The following is a 15,163-nucleotide window of genomic DNA, read 5'->3' on the forward strand; positions in this document are numbered from 1 at the left end:
CACGCACGGGGCTACCCTTTCCTGCTTTCCATGTGTGGCTGTGTTTTACGCACGCGCGCAGCACAGGCGTGCGTGCCATGCGCCCGTGCGCCCGTGCCGTTCTCGAGGCCGAAAGAACGCGAGATCGCGGCACCGCGCCCGCGCGGCGTCGATAACAGACTACCAGTACGAGCTGCGCGCGGTCGCCAGGCTCTCTCCACTAGCCAAACAAAGCTCCGAGCGGCCAGCGGGGCATGATCCTGGTGCGGCGCCTGGCGGGGGCCACCCGCCCGCGGGGCCTCGCTGGTCGAGGCCTCGCGTCGCGGACCTCGGGGGCGCCGCGGGAGGCGGCGGACGCCGTGGTGGTGGGCGCGGGCGTCGTCGGCCTCGCGGCGGCGCGGGCGCTGGCGATGGCCGGGCGCGAGGTGGTCGTGGTCGAGGCGGCCCCCAGCTTCGGCACCGGCGCCAGTTCCCGTAACAGCGAGGTCATCCACGCCGGCATCTACTACCCTCCGCGAAGCCTCAAGGTGCGCGCGCGCCCTTTGCTGTGTCCCCCCCGAATTCACCATACGCGCGCTGCGCAGGTGATCCTGATTCAGTGGTTTCTAGCAATTGATGCTTGCTTGGACGTCCATTTGGGCTTCAATTGTGATCGCTATGGTTTAACTACTATTTGACAGTTGCCGCGCATACTTCCAAACTTAGGTGCTTATTTGTTTGTTCAAACTTCAGACAAGTCGAAGAGCGTTGTGTAGTGGTACCGGCTACAGATAACCTTTTAGCGATCCATGACAGGATTATGGATGTATCTATGAAATTTGTTCCAGATGACACCTGACACATTCTATTCTGCAGGTTGATCCCTTATTAGTGTTTGGTGCAAAATGGGGCTTGTCAATTGATGCACCAGAGTTCACAGAAATCTGTTGCTCCTCTAGTAATAATGCATCTCTGCGGGAAGTGTTTAGCTAGATCTTATTCCTTCCAAAAACTAGCAGACCAGTTCTCAACATCTTAAATAGCTGACACTCTGACAGTGGTCGCTGGTAGGGGCTTTGACGTACTTAACAGTAGACGTGCTTTAGGATTTTAGACAGTTTAACAAACTTTAGTATATATAAAAATTGTGCATCTAACTTGAAAATAGTTCTAACTTTACAGGCGCTACATGAAACATTTATATGGATCCCTTAATTGATGTATCACAGACTCTACCTGCGGATTGCCTTTTGTAGGCTACCCTTTGTGTAAGGGGAAAGGAAATGCTCTACAAGTACTGCAAAGAACGAGGTGTTGCCCACAAACGAATCAGCAAACTCATCGTTGCCACTGGTGCTGCAGAGGTTCCAAAGCTGGACATGCTCCTCAGGAATGCCAAAGAAAATGGGGTGGATGATCTTCAGTTGATGGAGGGTTCTGAAGCTATGGAGATGGAACCTGAGCTTCGATGCCTTAAAGCTTTACTATCACCTAGTACTGGGATAATTGACTCTCATTCACTCATGCTCTCCCTTTTGGTATGATGACCATCATATAAATCAATCCAATTTAGAATTTTATGGCGAAAGACTTAGATCAATCTGAATTTGCTTTCACTGTCATTTTATTTTGATTGTTTTTATGATGCAGGCTGATGCTGAAAACTTGGGAACAACTGTATCATATAACACAGCAGTTATCAGTGCACATGTTGGATCCGAAGGCCTTGAACTCCATGTTTGCGAAAGCAAAGAGCTGCAGAACTGTCATGTAGAGTCTCATGTGAACTCACAGATTGTTTTGCTTCCGAAGCTTGTGATAAACTCAGCAGGTCTGAGTGCAGTTCCACTTGCCAAACAATTTTGTGGCCTTGACCAGGCATTTGTGCCCACTCCTCACTATGCGCGTGGATGTTACTTCACCCTCTCTCAAACCAAGAGTCCTTTCAGGCGCTTAATATATCCTCTGCCAGAGGATGGTGGCATAGGGGTCCATGTCACTATAGATATGAACGGCCTTGTCAGATTTGGTCCAGACGTTGAATGGATATCTGATGGTGGAAAGGACCATGTGTCATGTTTTCTGAATAAGTAAGCAATTACAAACATGTGTACATTCAGTTATTAAAATATGCCACTGTTTTTTAAGCAAGAGACCCCACTTAAATCGAATTATGTTTCCCTTCCTTTTCTATGGGGCTGAAATTTTCATGCTTTTTCTAGGAACACATTTAGCTTCTTGGTTCATGACCAAAGAAGGCTGTAATAAGTTATTCTAGATACCACCTTTTTTAACTGGCATGCTAATGCTTGTATTCTTATTTTGCTTATGATAGAAATATAGAATCTGTAGCAACTTAGTAGTGATGATGATAAGGTATGTTATAGATATCTGGATGTCTCATAACTGAACCTGTGTTTTCCAAAGAAAATGCAATTCGGTGCTGTACCATGCTTGTCATCATTCTTACTATCAGCATGATTTATGGAATCTGGAGCACAATAATAGAGTATTTTAGTAACTATCACAAGGTTTCTAACTTTAGAGTCTTATCTTCATCAGGTTTGATTACTCAGTAAATCCCAACCGCTGTTCTGTATTTTACCCTGTGGTAAGGAAGTATTTTCCAAATCTCAAGGATGGGTCTTTGGAACCTGGTTATTCTGGGATCCGACCAAAGCTTTCTGGTCCTGGACAACCCCCTTCAGATTTTGTTATTCAGGTGCTTACTGGTATCATATGTCAAGTACTTTGATAGGCATCTAGCTCTATATCAGATCCAAAAGCTTATTTTTCTCATGCACATTCATTACTGATTAGTTGAATGACTGCAGGGATGGGATGTCCATGGTATTCCTGGACTGGTTAATTTGTTTGGAATAGAATCCCCTGGTTTGACATCAAGCTTGGCAATTGCTGAACACATTGTTTCAAAATATTTGTGATGGGAGTCTCCTAAACAAATCTTCATTGTTCGATGCTCCATGCATTGCAGAATGATGAAACTGACGTGTCAGGACTAGGGTTCGCCAAAGAAAATAATTCTGTAAAGAACATTTTCAGCCGTTTTCTTTTTTTCCTTGATCTTTTCAGATGCTTATTGCATGTAATTGTTAGAAGATGAAATTCACTGAAAGTTTCAGCGAAACATGAATATGATGGGGATTCAACGGGTTTGACACTTCCAAGGACGGAACTTGGTGTGTAGTCTGAAGAGATCACGTGTTCTTTTGGGGTACTATCAATGTTCAGTCCGCAAAAAAAAGTTTTTTGGTACTGTAGCACATTTGTAACTCTAGTAATTAGTGTCCAATCATGAACTAATTAGCCTTAAAAGATTCATTTCGCAAAATATATGCAAAAAAGTTTGTGAATGGATTCCCCCGCTCCATAATCATACATGGTCAAATATCCAGTGCAGCAATCTTCGTTTATTGTATGGATTCTTTCAAATCCTCGTGTTCTTTCATTATACTTCGACTTCAGAATTATGCCAACTTGCTGGATAGATGGCGCAACTCAACTTCTAGTTTGTGCATAAAAAACTGTGGTCAAGCCCAACGGTATTATACATGTTGGTGTTGGATCAAATTCAATAGTTTGACATGATACATGTTGATGTTGGGTCGAATTCAACAGCACATCACTAGGTGAATTCAACAGCATAGAGAGCAATGAATTGAGACATGATACATAGGATTGAATCATACAGAATCTGATCTTGTATAAATTAAAGTTACTCTTACATCTTATCCTAATTCTTTTTTCCCAACACTCCAACAGTTTGACAAAGCCATAGTAGTTCTTGCGGAGGGCTACTTTTGCAGGTAAGTCTTTTTGGATCGAAAAAGAGCTGATCAATCGCCAGCAAGTACGCCACTATGACCATGCTTCCACTACTAATGCCTTGCCTTTTCCTTACTCTGTCACCCATTCATATCATCTGAAATTTGAAGAATGAGGGTGAGCACAAATTAACAAGATCATCATGGCAAAAACTTAAGTGACTTATGACCTCACCGCTTCCTCTGTGCTCGCCACTTATAAACAGGCTGTGATGTTTGATTATCCGTCTCCTCATCTTCATTGAGTTTCAGTTTCCTCTTGCGTCCAGGTTTCTGAACCAGTATTACAAATTGAAGAGTTAGAAATGGTACATAATTTTCTGTAAACTCTAAATATTAGCAAACAGACTTTCATTTACCAGCACAAGCTGGCAAGCTGTCTGTAAACTCCCAGAAACTAAATGGTTTACAGATTCCAGATTAGCGCAATTTTAGCGAGCTGCTGCAGGAACATGAACGAGTTTGACTGATCTGGCTGGGCTTCACATTACTCTTAAGACAGAACAATGATGATTTTTATGGCACAAAAATGCATACTGCCGCAATTACCAAGTTAAACTGGAAAACTGCCAGCTTCCAACTTATGCTCATTGTGTCATCAATTCTCTATTGATATTACACAGTGCACTGGTTTTTTTTTTCTTGGACAGTGAGAGTAGGTGCTGCCAATGACTTGAAAACAAAGCTTACATATGATACTTAAATTTCCTTTCAGAAACATGCTGGAAAGTAACTACTCCCTCTGTCCCTGAAAGCTTCGACTCCTAGAATCCGCAATATCTATGACATAAAATGAGTATCTTATGAAAATATATTCCATGATAAATCTAATGGTATTAATTTGGTACTATAAATCTTAGCATTTTTTTTCTAAAAATTCGGTCGAAGTTTTAAAAGTTTAACTTAAGACAACTCTAGGAATTGAAGCTTTCAGGGACAGAGGGAATATTAACCATTCAGCCAGTCTATACAGTACCACTACCATCCTTCTTTTCCTATCGACTTGAGCAGGAATATAAAATATACCAATAACTTTTGGGGCAGTGTTGTGGCTAACGCCAATTAAAGGATGGATAAATTACACCTGATACTGAAGAAGTTAATTCCAGAAATTGGCTGGCAGCACCACCAACCCAGCCACAACGCTTTTATATGTTGTTTCAATTGAACCCTTGAAAGTAGCACCCAAGCAAAGAAAAATTCAAAATACAGAGATGCAATACCTTCAATTCTTTTTGCAATGCCATGTCTGCATACAATTTCTCAAGCTTTTGAAGCCGCTGCTTCCTCTCTTCTAACTCCCTGTATGAAGAGGCTGTTTTTCTGGGGAAAAAAACAGAGGATTAGACAGCACTAGATAGCAGTCAACGAACTAAACTGCATAATATCATAAGCCCATTTCAATCATACATATAATCATACTAGTCCTAGTTAAATGGACACAAATATAAATAATAAGAGTAAACAGTGAAAAATGACTCAATGAGCATGATGCTATTAAGCGTAGCTATAGAAGTAACACACATGTGAAATATTCCGAAGAGAAGAGCATATTACTTCTTTATACGAGAAGGGATGTTGTCAAGACCAGGCATGTTGTTGCTTTGTCCTATCCTTGATTGTATTTCTTTCGCTTCTTCTCTGAAATAAAACAGCAAGCCACCTAAATGTCAGCACAAGCTTAACTAGCAGATAGTTCAAAAAATGGTAAGCAAATGAAGTCATTATCTGTACCTGTCTTCAGCAAAATAAACATGCTTGTTTTGAGGCTTGTTATCCAGTTCATGAAGTGTTGAGCTTAACTTTTCGATTTTCTGCAAAGCGACTCATCCAAATTAAAACATAATAAAACATTCAGCCACAGGACACAAAATTGTACTTATTTGCTCTGAACACTTTTACATCATCACAAACCTTTTTTTCACTTTGAATGCTCTGAAGGATATATCCCATATCTTTATTTTTCAACAGAAGAAGTTCCTCTTCTGTATACTTATTATCTTCAGGCCTGAAATGTATGGCACAATCAAAACTAAAACAAAGGCTAGACCAAACCTTACAATACTAGAGTTAAGAGGAGCCGAGGGGCTACGTTGTACATACTTAGGTCTATGAATTCCACCAACAGTCCTACTGTTGATCATTTTAAAGTAGAACTCATCCGGGTTCCTAAATGCTGCCTTCTCCTTCAATTTCTGCAAACAATTCGAAACAAGAAGGATTTAGATTATGCAGTCACAGCATCTGTAGACTAAGATAGCTAAAGATAGTTAAACTGCTAATAACATGCTAGAAGTATATCTAAAATCTGCTACAACAAGCAAGTTCCCAACTTCCTATTCGCTAGATGCAAGGATTGGACAGAACAGAAGCATACCGCGATGGTTGCCTCCTTGATGTGGTAAGCCCGCGCCCGGACGACATAGTCCTTGTGCTTCTCCAAAAGCCCAAACTTCTTCCTCGCCTCCCTGCAAAACTCCATCCACACCCAAAATCAGCACCCTTCGTTTTCGGAGACGGCCCGTCCAGCGGCGGCGCCATCCTCTCGTATTCGAATGGTAACAGGTAACATCTGCGGGCAGAGAACTTACGGCTGGGAGCGCTCCTTGTGAGCGCGCCGCGGGATCGCATTCCGCAGCGACGACATCTTCCCCTCCTGTCTGCTGCTTCTGCTACCGTGATTTTGTCGGCCTACACTTCGCTGCCGCCGATATCGTCGGAGAGAAGAAAGGGCAAAGAAAATCAGCCGCCGAGGCCGAGCTAGGGTTCAGGGTCTGGGAGTGTCCAACTGTCGGAGCTCGGCCCAGTCGAGCTCCGACCACCTACGCGGGCCCAAGTTTTTGCGGTTGTTGGACTGAATTTGTTTCGAGCGTGGCCTGTGGGCTGTGGGCTCGTAGCCCAAGTCAACATTGTTTTCTTTTTATTTCAGATTTTCTGTTGCCAACCACGTTCATTGTTTAACGAAACCGATAGGTGTATGAAGTATGAGTTGAGATAAAAAAAAAAGAAAAAAAAAAGAAAAGAAAGATAGACGTATGTAGTACTCCCTCTATCCCCAGTCATTCCAGAATCTTGGAGAGTCAAACTTTTATAAGTTTGACCAAATTTATATGATAAAATAATTATTATTATGATACCAACTAAGTGTCATTAGATTCTTCTTTAATTATATTTTCATAATATATTCACTTTACGTTACAAATCTTCTCTATAAATTTGGTCAAACATGAAAATACTTTGACTCTCCAAGATTCTTGGAATGACTTACAATTTGGCATGAAGGGAGTAGTTCCGAAGAAATTATAATGGCATCAGACCTATTCGACGAGAAGTATTAGCATACCTTAGAAACATCAAATTTACAATGGCATAGATCTAATTATCTTGAGCATTCCATAACCTGAGCAGACATAGGCTCAGATATCAGAACGGTGAATAGGTGTAACAGAAATCATTATATGCACGAATCACATTATTATATCATTATATATGCACGAACCACGAATCATGCAATAATGTGGCGGACTGCGGACGAATGAATATCTTTGTATTATTCATCTCACTGCTTCTCGATTACAGACTACAATTCTGATAGGAAATGAATATGCCATGCTGCTGCTATTTGCGTTTCTGCCCAAACAGGAATTCAACTAATTGTCAAAATTGTAAGTTCAAAGAACAGCAACTTCCGATTTACAGCATCACTAGTCTACCATTTCCGACGGACGAGGAGGTTGGAACGGTGATAGTTTCAGGAGAGGCCGCACCCAGTGGCTACTCAGTGGCCTCAGATCAGGGTTCATGCTTCAGGCTTCAGAACTGAATATCTCCTGTCGGATGGATGACTTCCAGAAGCCACAGCATTTTTACCGCTGCCATTGGCGGTCTTGTTGGTCAGCAACTCGAGCACCTCGAACTGTTCGAAGTCAAACACATCATACTGCTTTAGGCTGAACCTGTTCAAAGTCAAACACCTCGAACATCAAGCGCCGCACGTCAGGTTTGCCATACACACAGTATGCAAGCCCATGTAGCGCTTGCTGGACAGAGGTCGTTGAAGGATTCCTTAGACGTCGATTGTGTTCGAATCTGTCTTGCACTGTCTCCCCGTAAATAATATAGTGCTGCAGGTGCTTGTCCCGCAGGTACCGTCCGCAATACTTGTTCATTAACGTCCTCCGATGCTTTTCTGCCAGCCACCTGCCCGGTGCATCGAGGTGCTTCATGAGTAGCCTCTCTGCCATTACTAAATCCTGACCACATCGAAGTTCAGACCTTCAGCATTGCTCTTAGCCAATTGAACAGTGGCAGGATGTGGAAACAACTCCCTCTGTCAGGGAAAGAAGGTACAACATACCTGAATTTTCTGGCCGACATATTCAAGGCGCTCATAACAGAATCTTGGATGCTCAAACTTATGTTTTGACGGGTGCAAAAAGCACAGCTGCAGGGAAACAAAAGCATCATGGTGGCCTGTCTGAGTCTAACTTCTCTTATTGTAAATGTAATGGAAGCCAGGCAGGTTTCTCTTTTCTATGACATGAAGGGAATACAGAATACCGATAAACCTGAACTCATGTTACAACTGAAAAGTGTATGTGATTAAGCCTGGAAGCAGTTTTATGATTAAGGTGCACACTACAGAACCATGTAATGATCAAAATAAACTATTTGTGTTCATTACATTCAAACCTTAGCAATTTTTCAAATGTCCTAAACCAACACTTTGCTAAACTTCACCGTATCCCATCACGAGTCATAAAACACTTAGATAAGATATGGTAATCCCAATCATTGAGCCAGCACTTATGCCACAAATACACTCACTGCAGTTTAGTCTTCACAGTCCATCCTCCAAACTGTGGGCCTGTTTGGATACACATGGCTAGTTACTAGTTGGGGCTAAAAAATAGCCTAAATTAGCTATGGTCGGCTAGCTGATTGGCTATAACTAGTTGAAGACTTCGATAAAAAACTAGCCCGCCTATTAGCTCTCATGTTTGGATGCACTAGAGCTAATTTTAGCTATTTTTTAGCTAGCTAGCAATTAGCCCTTGTATACAAGCCCTATATTCCCTCATTACAGCTACATATATTATAGTAGTAAAAAATGGCATTCTCATGATCAGTCAAAAGGACCTGTATTCTCGACTGCGTTGTTTTCTACATGTAAGAGTCAAGTTGTGTGCTTCATTTCCTTTTCTGATTTACGATTCTAGCTAACTGCTATAGAAAATATAATTTCAAAAGGGTACTTATGTATCAATTTGCTTTTCTGATTTATGATTATGGCTAATTGCCACAGAAAATAGAATTTCAAAAGGCTAACTATGTAAAATACGGGAACATGCTTTGCAGATAGTTAAATAAAATTTTTGAAACAAATGACAAAAGGGAGAAAAAATGGTCCGGGGACGTTGAGTTACCTGAAGACCAAGTCCAAGCTCTATATTCCTTGCTTCTGTGATTTCTGGAATTCTGTCATTCATGGGCAAGGGATATCCTAGGGTATTCATGACCTTGGGTCTACTGTCAAAATCCCAAATATTTCCTCTGAAGCGATGCATGCCTGGTGGCACACAAGCTCGGAAAAGCCTAGGATGAGCAAAAAGAGCATCCGGTGGTGGCTGCATGAGATGTGACAAGATAAGATAGGAGCAAATAATGAAGATATAGGGAAAACAATAGTAAGAACCATTACCCTGTAGGCAGCAACATCCTGCCACGTGAGCTGTCTCTTTTCAAACTCCACTGAAACATAATCAACATCCTCTAGTTGCCGACGCAATTTTGGCTGACAGCTCTCATCGTCTGGGTCCATCCCAAATGCCTCAAATAGGACACGATAGACTTCAGGCATTCCAAAGCACAAATATATAGCTCCAAATAGTGCCCAGAACACAGCCCTGGAACACAAATAGGCATTTTATTGAAGTTCACCAAATAAGCATGCCAACCAGCAGCACACATTCTTGTGCTACTAAGTTTTGCACAGTGGATTAGCACATCAAAAGGAGTATAGACCAAAACAAAATAAAGGGATGGAACATTGTAAATTTGTAATAATGTATTGCTGTAGCATTTATACGTACATGGAGACAGCTTGATCATAAAGGCTACACAATATTCAACTTGCAATATTGAATCATATCATGAAGCAAAGGGGGAAAATATGATCCTTAAAACAATGGGCAAAGTGGCAAACACCTTCTAATCATGCTTAAACTAGCGAAATCTATTTAAATTTGATGACCAATGGGATGATAATACTAAAGCCCTAAGATACATTAATGACCATGTTTTAACATGCTAATATGTTTGTGTCTGGTTAATTACAATGCAACTACTCAGACAAATGTGGTTGCTTGAATTTGCACACGCCAACCACTAGCTACTCAAATTATCACCACACACAAGGTTCCATCTCTAGACTTCCAGTTGCACATTTTCAGCATTAGGAAATCCCCACTTTCAGTAATACGTAAATGGATAAGAAGACAGAACACTCACTTGGACGGCGGCTCCCGGTCCTTACGTATCATCTTATCCAAATCATCATAGGGGAAGACCAAATTGTGCAGGCTGGCTGCCTTGAGCCATCGGGGCAACACCTTCTTCCCAATCAGAGCGAACACCCGCTCCCTCATCGGCCCAGGAGACTCCCTGGGGTACCTCTGCAAGAAGAACTCACAGAACGCGAGCTCCAGAACGTACTGACCCAGGAACCAGAGCCTGGAGTGACCGTTCCGCACGTGCCGCGTCCGCGTGCGCTCGGAGGAGGGGTCCAGATGCTGGAACGCGAGGTAGAGCAGCACATCGAAATGCCGCGCGGGGCAGTCATCGCCTTCGCCGAGCGTCTCCGAGGGCGCGAGCGGGTACCCGAGCGCCTGCTTGGCCTCTAGGAGGTACTCGTCCATCCAGGTCCTGTCGGCGGTGGAGAGCGGCGCGGAGGGGAGGCAGGAAGAGAGCAGCGGGAGCGCCTTGAGCGACAGCTGCGGGCTGCTGAGGAACCGCCGGGTGAGGCGCTCGTCGTCGAGAGGTGGCTTCAGGATGAAGCGACGCGGCGGGTGCTTCTTCTTAGGGGATACGGCCTTCTTCCGCTGCGCGAGCTCCCGAAGGAGGCGGCTAGGGCTGTTCGCCGGCTCCGAAGGGGGGACCGCCGGCGGCGGAGGGGTCTGGTCAGCCGCGACGGCAAGCACGCGGACGCGGACGCGGCGACTCGAGCTGTGGAGTGAGAAGGGGACTGGGGTGAGGGTGAGGGCTTGGAACGCCATGGCGGGTGGCCCCATTGGTGGTGGCGACCGGCGACCGCGAGCTCCGGCTGTGGGGTTTTGCGGGGTACTGCCGGTTGAAGTTGGGGAAGAGGAGGGAGAGGATAAGCGGACGAGAATTATGAGCCGTTCATTTCTTGATCGATGGCTGCGATGGGGTGGATCAGTGAGCGAGCCGGGAAAAAATATCTATCCTTCAAAATGACGTGGCAAAGCAGAGCAATGCTGTACTGTGCAAATGACAGCCCAACGAAATAATCGCCGTCCAAATTTCGGCCCAAATTGACAAGTACTACTAGCTGTAAGCCTCTGCCGTCTGGGCCCCAGCTGATTCGGAGACGGCCCCCCGGGACAAGAGCCAGGCTGTACAGGGCGTTGAACCCGTGGGCTCGGCGCCTCAGCGGCTCAGCCCATTGCGGCGGCGGCAAGGCAAGCAACCCGTCCCCACGAACAGCTCGCCAGCACCGCCACCGCCACCGCCGATCCGCCGGGCGGCGACCGTCGATGGCGAACCCGAGGCGAGCCATCGCGCTGCACATCCAGACGCAGCCGCCGCCTCTCCCCACCACCGCCGCCTCCGCCCTTCCACCTCACTCCTCTGTGGCGTCGTCGCTGCTCCACTTCCTGAAGCGGCCGGCGTCCTTCCCTTTCCTTCTCTCACTCTTCGTCCTACTCACCTGGCTCTCGCTCCGCTTCCACCACCCCTCGCCGCCACCGTCGCTCGGCGGCCGCCCCTCCGTCGTGCACGACCCCCAGGCAAATCTCGTTCGCTTCCCCGCGGAGCTCCACCCCACCCCCATCGCCCGCGACGGGCGCGGGTGGCTCCTGGACCCCGTCGCCGCCGCCCGCGACGCCGGCCTTCCAGGTGAGCGCTCCTTAACTCACGCCTCCTATGCTACTGTGTTATTGTGGTCTGTGCGCGGTTAGGTGCGTGATGAGCCAATCGCTGCTGCAATTGGAGCAAGAGTGGTGTAAAGATTTTTTAGTGTTGGATAATGTGGTGAATTCCGAAGATTTGGATCAAAAAATGCATTAGCTAAAGTTGAAATTTATCTGCGAGTCTGTAGCACACGTTGCCCAGTTGGTAGTTAGAGACTTAGAGGTGAACGGGAGAACTGGTGTTCTGAAGTTGAAGCTAGTGAACTGCAAAAGCGTTTTTCACATCCATATGTGGATGTAAATATGCTAGTGTCTCTTCTGTGCTGCTCGTTCTTCTACAAAACTGATCCTTTTTGTGTATCGTTGAGGTTTCAACTTCTGTTTGAGGGCATCAAGTTAAATACATATTCAACTGCTGCATCTTACGTCAAATGCTGCTGGTCTATTGATATAGTGTCATTTTAGCCCATATGCATTGCTCTGATCATGTTAACCCAATGGCAGGTGTAGTTGGCGAATGCATGACAGAACACAACTATTATATCAGATCTATTGTTGATTGAACTGGGAAAGTGGGAATACAACTTGTTTATGTCAGAGACAGACATTGTGTTTTAAACAGAAGGAACCTTTGTATCATGTTTAATGCGTGAACCGTGACACAATCCGCCAGAGCATTGACTTGAGATGTTCTGGAGGCTGCTTTCTTCCCCATATCTCATCTCTACTACTCTAGTCTGTTAAAATATACTCCTACCGCACATTTGTTGAGTAATGGGTAAATTGTTTTTCCTTTGGCAATTACCAACCAAAAGTACCTTTACCTAAAATATCGTTTTGAAATATATGTTTTCCTTTATCCTCAAGTTCCCCAACTGGTCTAGCAAGATCTTGAAATGCACCCTTTCAATCCAAGGGAAAAATGTGTACAAAATAGAAAATCTGCACTATCAATGTAGTGACTGGTTTTTTAGACAATATAAAAACTGGATATATATGTTCTATGTATAATTTTTCTTCCTGTATGCTTTTTGCATCAGTTGGTTGTATCTCTGGCTGTGTTGCCATTCCGTTGGTGCTGTCACTGGAGATCTTTTTTTCTCTATGTAGGTTTGGTAGTGGGAATGTATTTCTTATAATACCCCTGCCACTTCATTTTCATCAATTCTTGGCTCGGATTGACTTAGGTACTAACTTCTTTCAAATGCTCAATATTAAATAATTTTAGCCACCAAACTATTTGTTACTGCCCTACAGATTCTATATTAGTTAAATATCTATCTATCTTCTAGAAATGTGGAAAAATGCGAGCCTCAAATCTACAAATATGGAAAATCCATGGCATTTGCGAGCAAATCTGACTCTTGTCGTAGGACAACAAAAAATGAATTCAGTGTTTTCTTCCGTTAGATGCATAGCTGTGAGCATATTCCATTGTGTTGGTGATTATCACGAGCTAGTGTGTAGCCTACCATAACTTGCTTGGGACTCAAAGGTGTTGTCGTCGTCTATAAGACTAAGTCATAATTCAAAATGTTGCATTTCACAGTAAAATAGGTGTATGCACTTAGGTTGTGTTTGTTTGCATGCATTAGTCCATATCCAGGCTTGTGCAGTGCAACTTACTCGTGTTTAATTGCCTGCAGCACAGTCCTCAAAGCAGCCTAAGCTGCATTAGCTAGTATGTGAGATTTGGTTGTAATGGAAACTGGAAAGTATAGGCTTGCACAAGCCAATAGCACTCACAAAAATGGGATCTTCTCACCTTCCCCACCTCTACTTTAACATGAAGGTGATCACATGCAATACAATGCAAGCAAGCAAACACAATCTTACTAACTGCATTTTTGCATATGAAGGACAACCAAACATAAACACATTGCATACATATTTATGCCTGCTTGGATTGTGCTACATAAAGCCTGATGCAGGTTAAGGCTAATGCAAACAACCAATCACACCCTTAATATTTATGGCGCATGCAATCATGTCAATTTTTTTCTTATGGGAGAATAGATGTGGATGGGGATAGTAACCTTGTTGAAATAATTATGATAGACATTTTATCAATTATCATTCTGCCTCCCCTAATGAAAGAGTCAATTTGTGTTAGTGCTATATTTTTCCATTTCTCTCTTTATTTTCCCTTTTTGTCGGTGGCCCGTGTTGGGTTTAAACTCTAGCTTACCCCAACTTGCTTGGACTAAACGGCTTTCTTTGCTGTTATTGTTGTGTCAGGTGGGGCACTGGTTTGTTTACTACTTCACGTCGGACAGATCCAACCAGGTGGTTTACGTGGCAACCATCGTCACCATACTTGCAATGAAACATTTGTCATCTGGGGGGCAAAGACAAAATTCAGGGTAATAATAACCGGTGCACTTTTGTAAAGAATTGGATGCTTCTAGTGGTGACTGTTTGTTTCACTTAATTTACAGTTGGAAAATGCTGACATAAAAGATAAAGGATATGGTGAAGCCATAATTGCGGCTGACGAGGTCGCTATTGTTGCAAGTGCAAGATCCACTGCACATGCCCTGATCAATATGGATGTTCGACCAACGTTTTTCATAGGATGTCAGGATACACCAATAAATCCCAACAGCTCAAATACTGACTACAAGGTCTGGAAAGACCTATGAGAATTGCTGCATCATTCATTGATCTGAGGGTAGGCAATTGACAAGCCAAGAAGATAATGGAAATGCATGACATCAAGACCTATGAGAATTGCTGCATTATTAGCAATTGACAGGCTAAGAAGATACTGGAAATGCATGACGCCTCCAAAATGATCTTCTTGTTACCATAGGTAGTTGTTTCTATCATTCTACGGTCAGATATTTGTGCATAGTTTTGGGAACACTAGCAGCTGGTTACTGATTGTTGTTAGTTTGCCTAATTTTTTTTTGTACCTTGATACCTTCTATTGTAATATATATAGTCTCAATCTTTGTACTCTCTCTCAGTATACACTATTTGCTTTCACAATGACTGTAGCTTGCTAGTTTGTTTCGATTCGATGTTATTTTAGGAAGGCTCTTGCAGTTGCAACATTTATCTGTGTTGCTGCTACTTGAAGTTCCATGTTTTTCAGTTCGTGTTGAGTTGATAGTATGCAGGCTAGTGCCATGTGTGATGTGTCATTGTGTCAATCTTCACGCACAATATTGAAAACGTGATGGATCATTTAGATAAGTCTGTAATTTT

At 43.6% G+C, this 15,163-nt stretch overlaps 4 protein-coding genes across 4 annotated transcripts; 2 read left to right on the top strand and 2 right to left on the bottom strand.

Moving 5' to 3' along the window:
• Window positions 78-3,332, top strand: LOC8055270 (L-2-hydroxyglutarate dehydrogenase, mitochondrial). The gene is made up of 5 exons (XM_002456464.2): window positions 78-506; window positions 1,215-1,496; window positions 1,609-2,048; window positions 2,521-2,680; window positions 2,793-3,332. The coding sequence occupies exons 1-5, from the start codon at window positions 234-236 to the stop codon at window positions 2,901-2,903; spliced, it is 1,266 nt and encodes a 421-aa protein (XP_002456509.1). The 5' UTR covers window positions 78-233; the 3' UTR covers window positions 2,904-3,332.
• Window positions 3,510-6,569, bottom strand: LOC8055271 (probable U3 small nucleolar RNA-associated protein 11). The gene is made up of 9 exons (XM_002458614.2): window positions 6,395-6,569; window positions 6,181-6,271; window positions 5,907-5,998; window positions 5,718-5,811; window positions 5,538-5,617; window positions 5,361-5,444; window positions 5,027-5,126; window positions 3,974-4,076; window positions 3,510-3,901 (listed from the first exon to the last, which is right to left on the bottom strand). The coding sequence occupies exons 1-8, from the start codon at window positions 6,448-6,450 to the stop codon at window positions 3,975-3,977; spliced, it is 699 nt and encodes a 232-aa protein (XP_002458659.1). The 5' UTR covers window positions 6,451-6,569; the 3' UTR covers window positions 3,510-3,901; window position 3,974.
• LOC8082418 (ribonuclease III domain-containing protein RNC1, chloroplastic) lies at window positions 7,603-11,077 on the bottom strand. The gene is made up of 5 exons (XM_021456320.1): window positions 10,314-11,077; window positions 9,505-9,709; window positions 8,161-8,247; window positions 7,953-8,056; window positions 7,603-7,759 (listed from the first exon to the last, which is right to left on the bottom strand). The coding sequence occupies exons 1-5, from the start codon at window positions 11,075-11,077 to the stop codon at window positions 7,603-7,605; spliced, it is 1,317 nt and encodes a 438-aa protein (XP_021311995.1).
• Window positions 11,451-14,990, top strand: LOC8082419. The gene is made up of 3 exons (XM_002456465.2): window positions 11,451-11,939; window positions 14,192-14,316; window positions 14,392-14,990. Exons 1-3 carry the CDS (start codon window positions 11,579-11,581, stop codon window positions 14,593-14,595), a joined length of 690 nt encoding a protein of 229 aa, XP_002456510.1. The 5' UTR covers window positions 11,451-11,578; the 3' UTR covers window positions 14,596-14,990.

The sequence above is a fragment of the Sorghum bicolor genome, chromosome 3 (genome assembly GCF_000003195.3).
Source record: "Sorghum bicolor cultivar BTx623 chromosome 3, Sorghum_bicolor_NCBIv3, whole genome shotgun sequence".
Lineage (NCBI taxonomy): Eukaryota > Viridiplantae > Streptophyta > Magnoliopsida > Poales > Poaceae > Sorghum > Sorghum bicolor.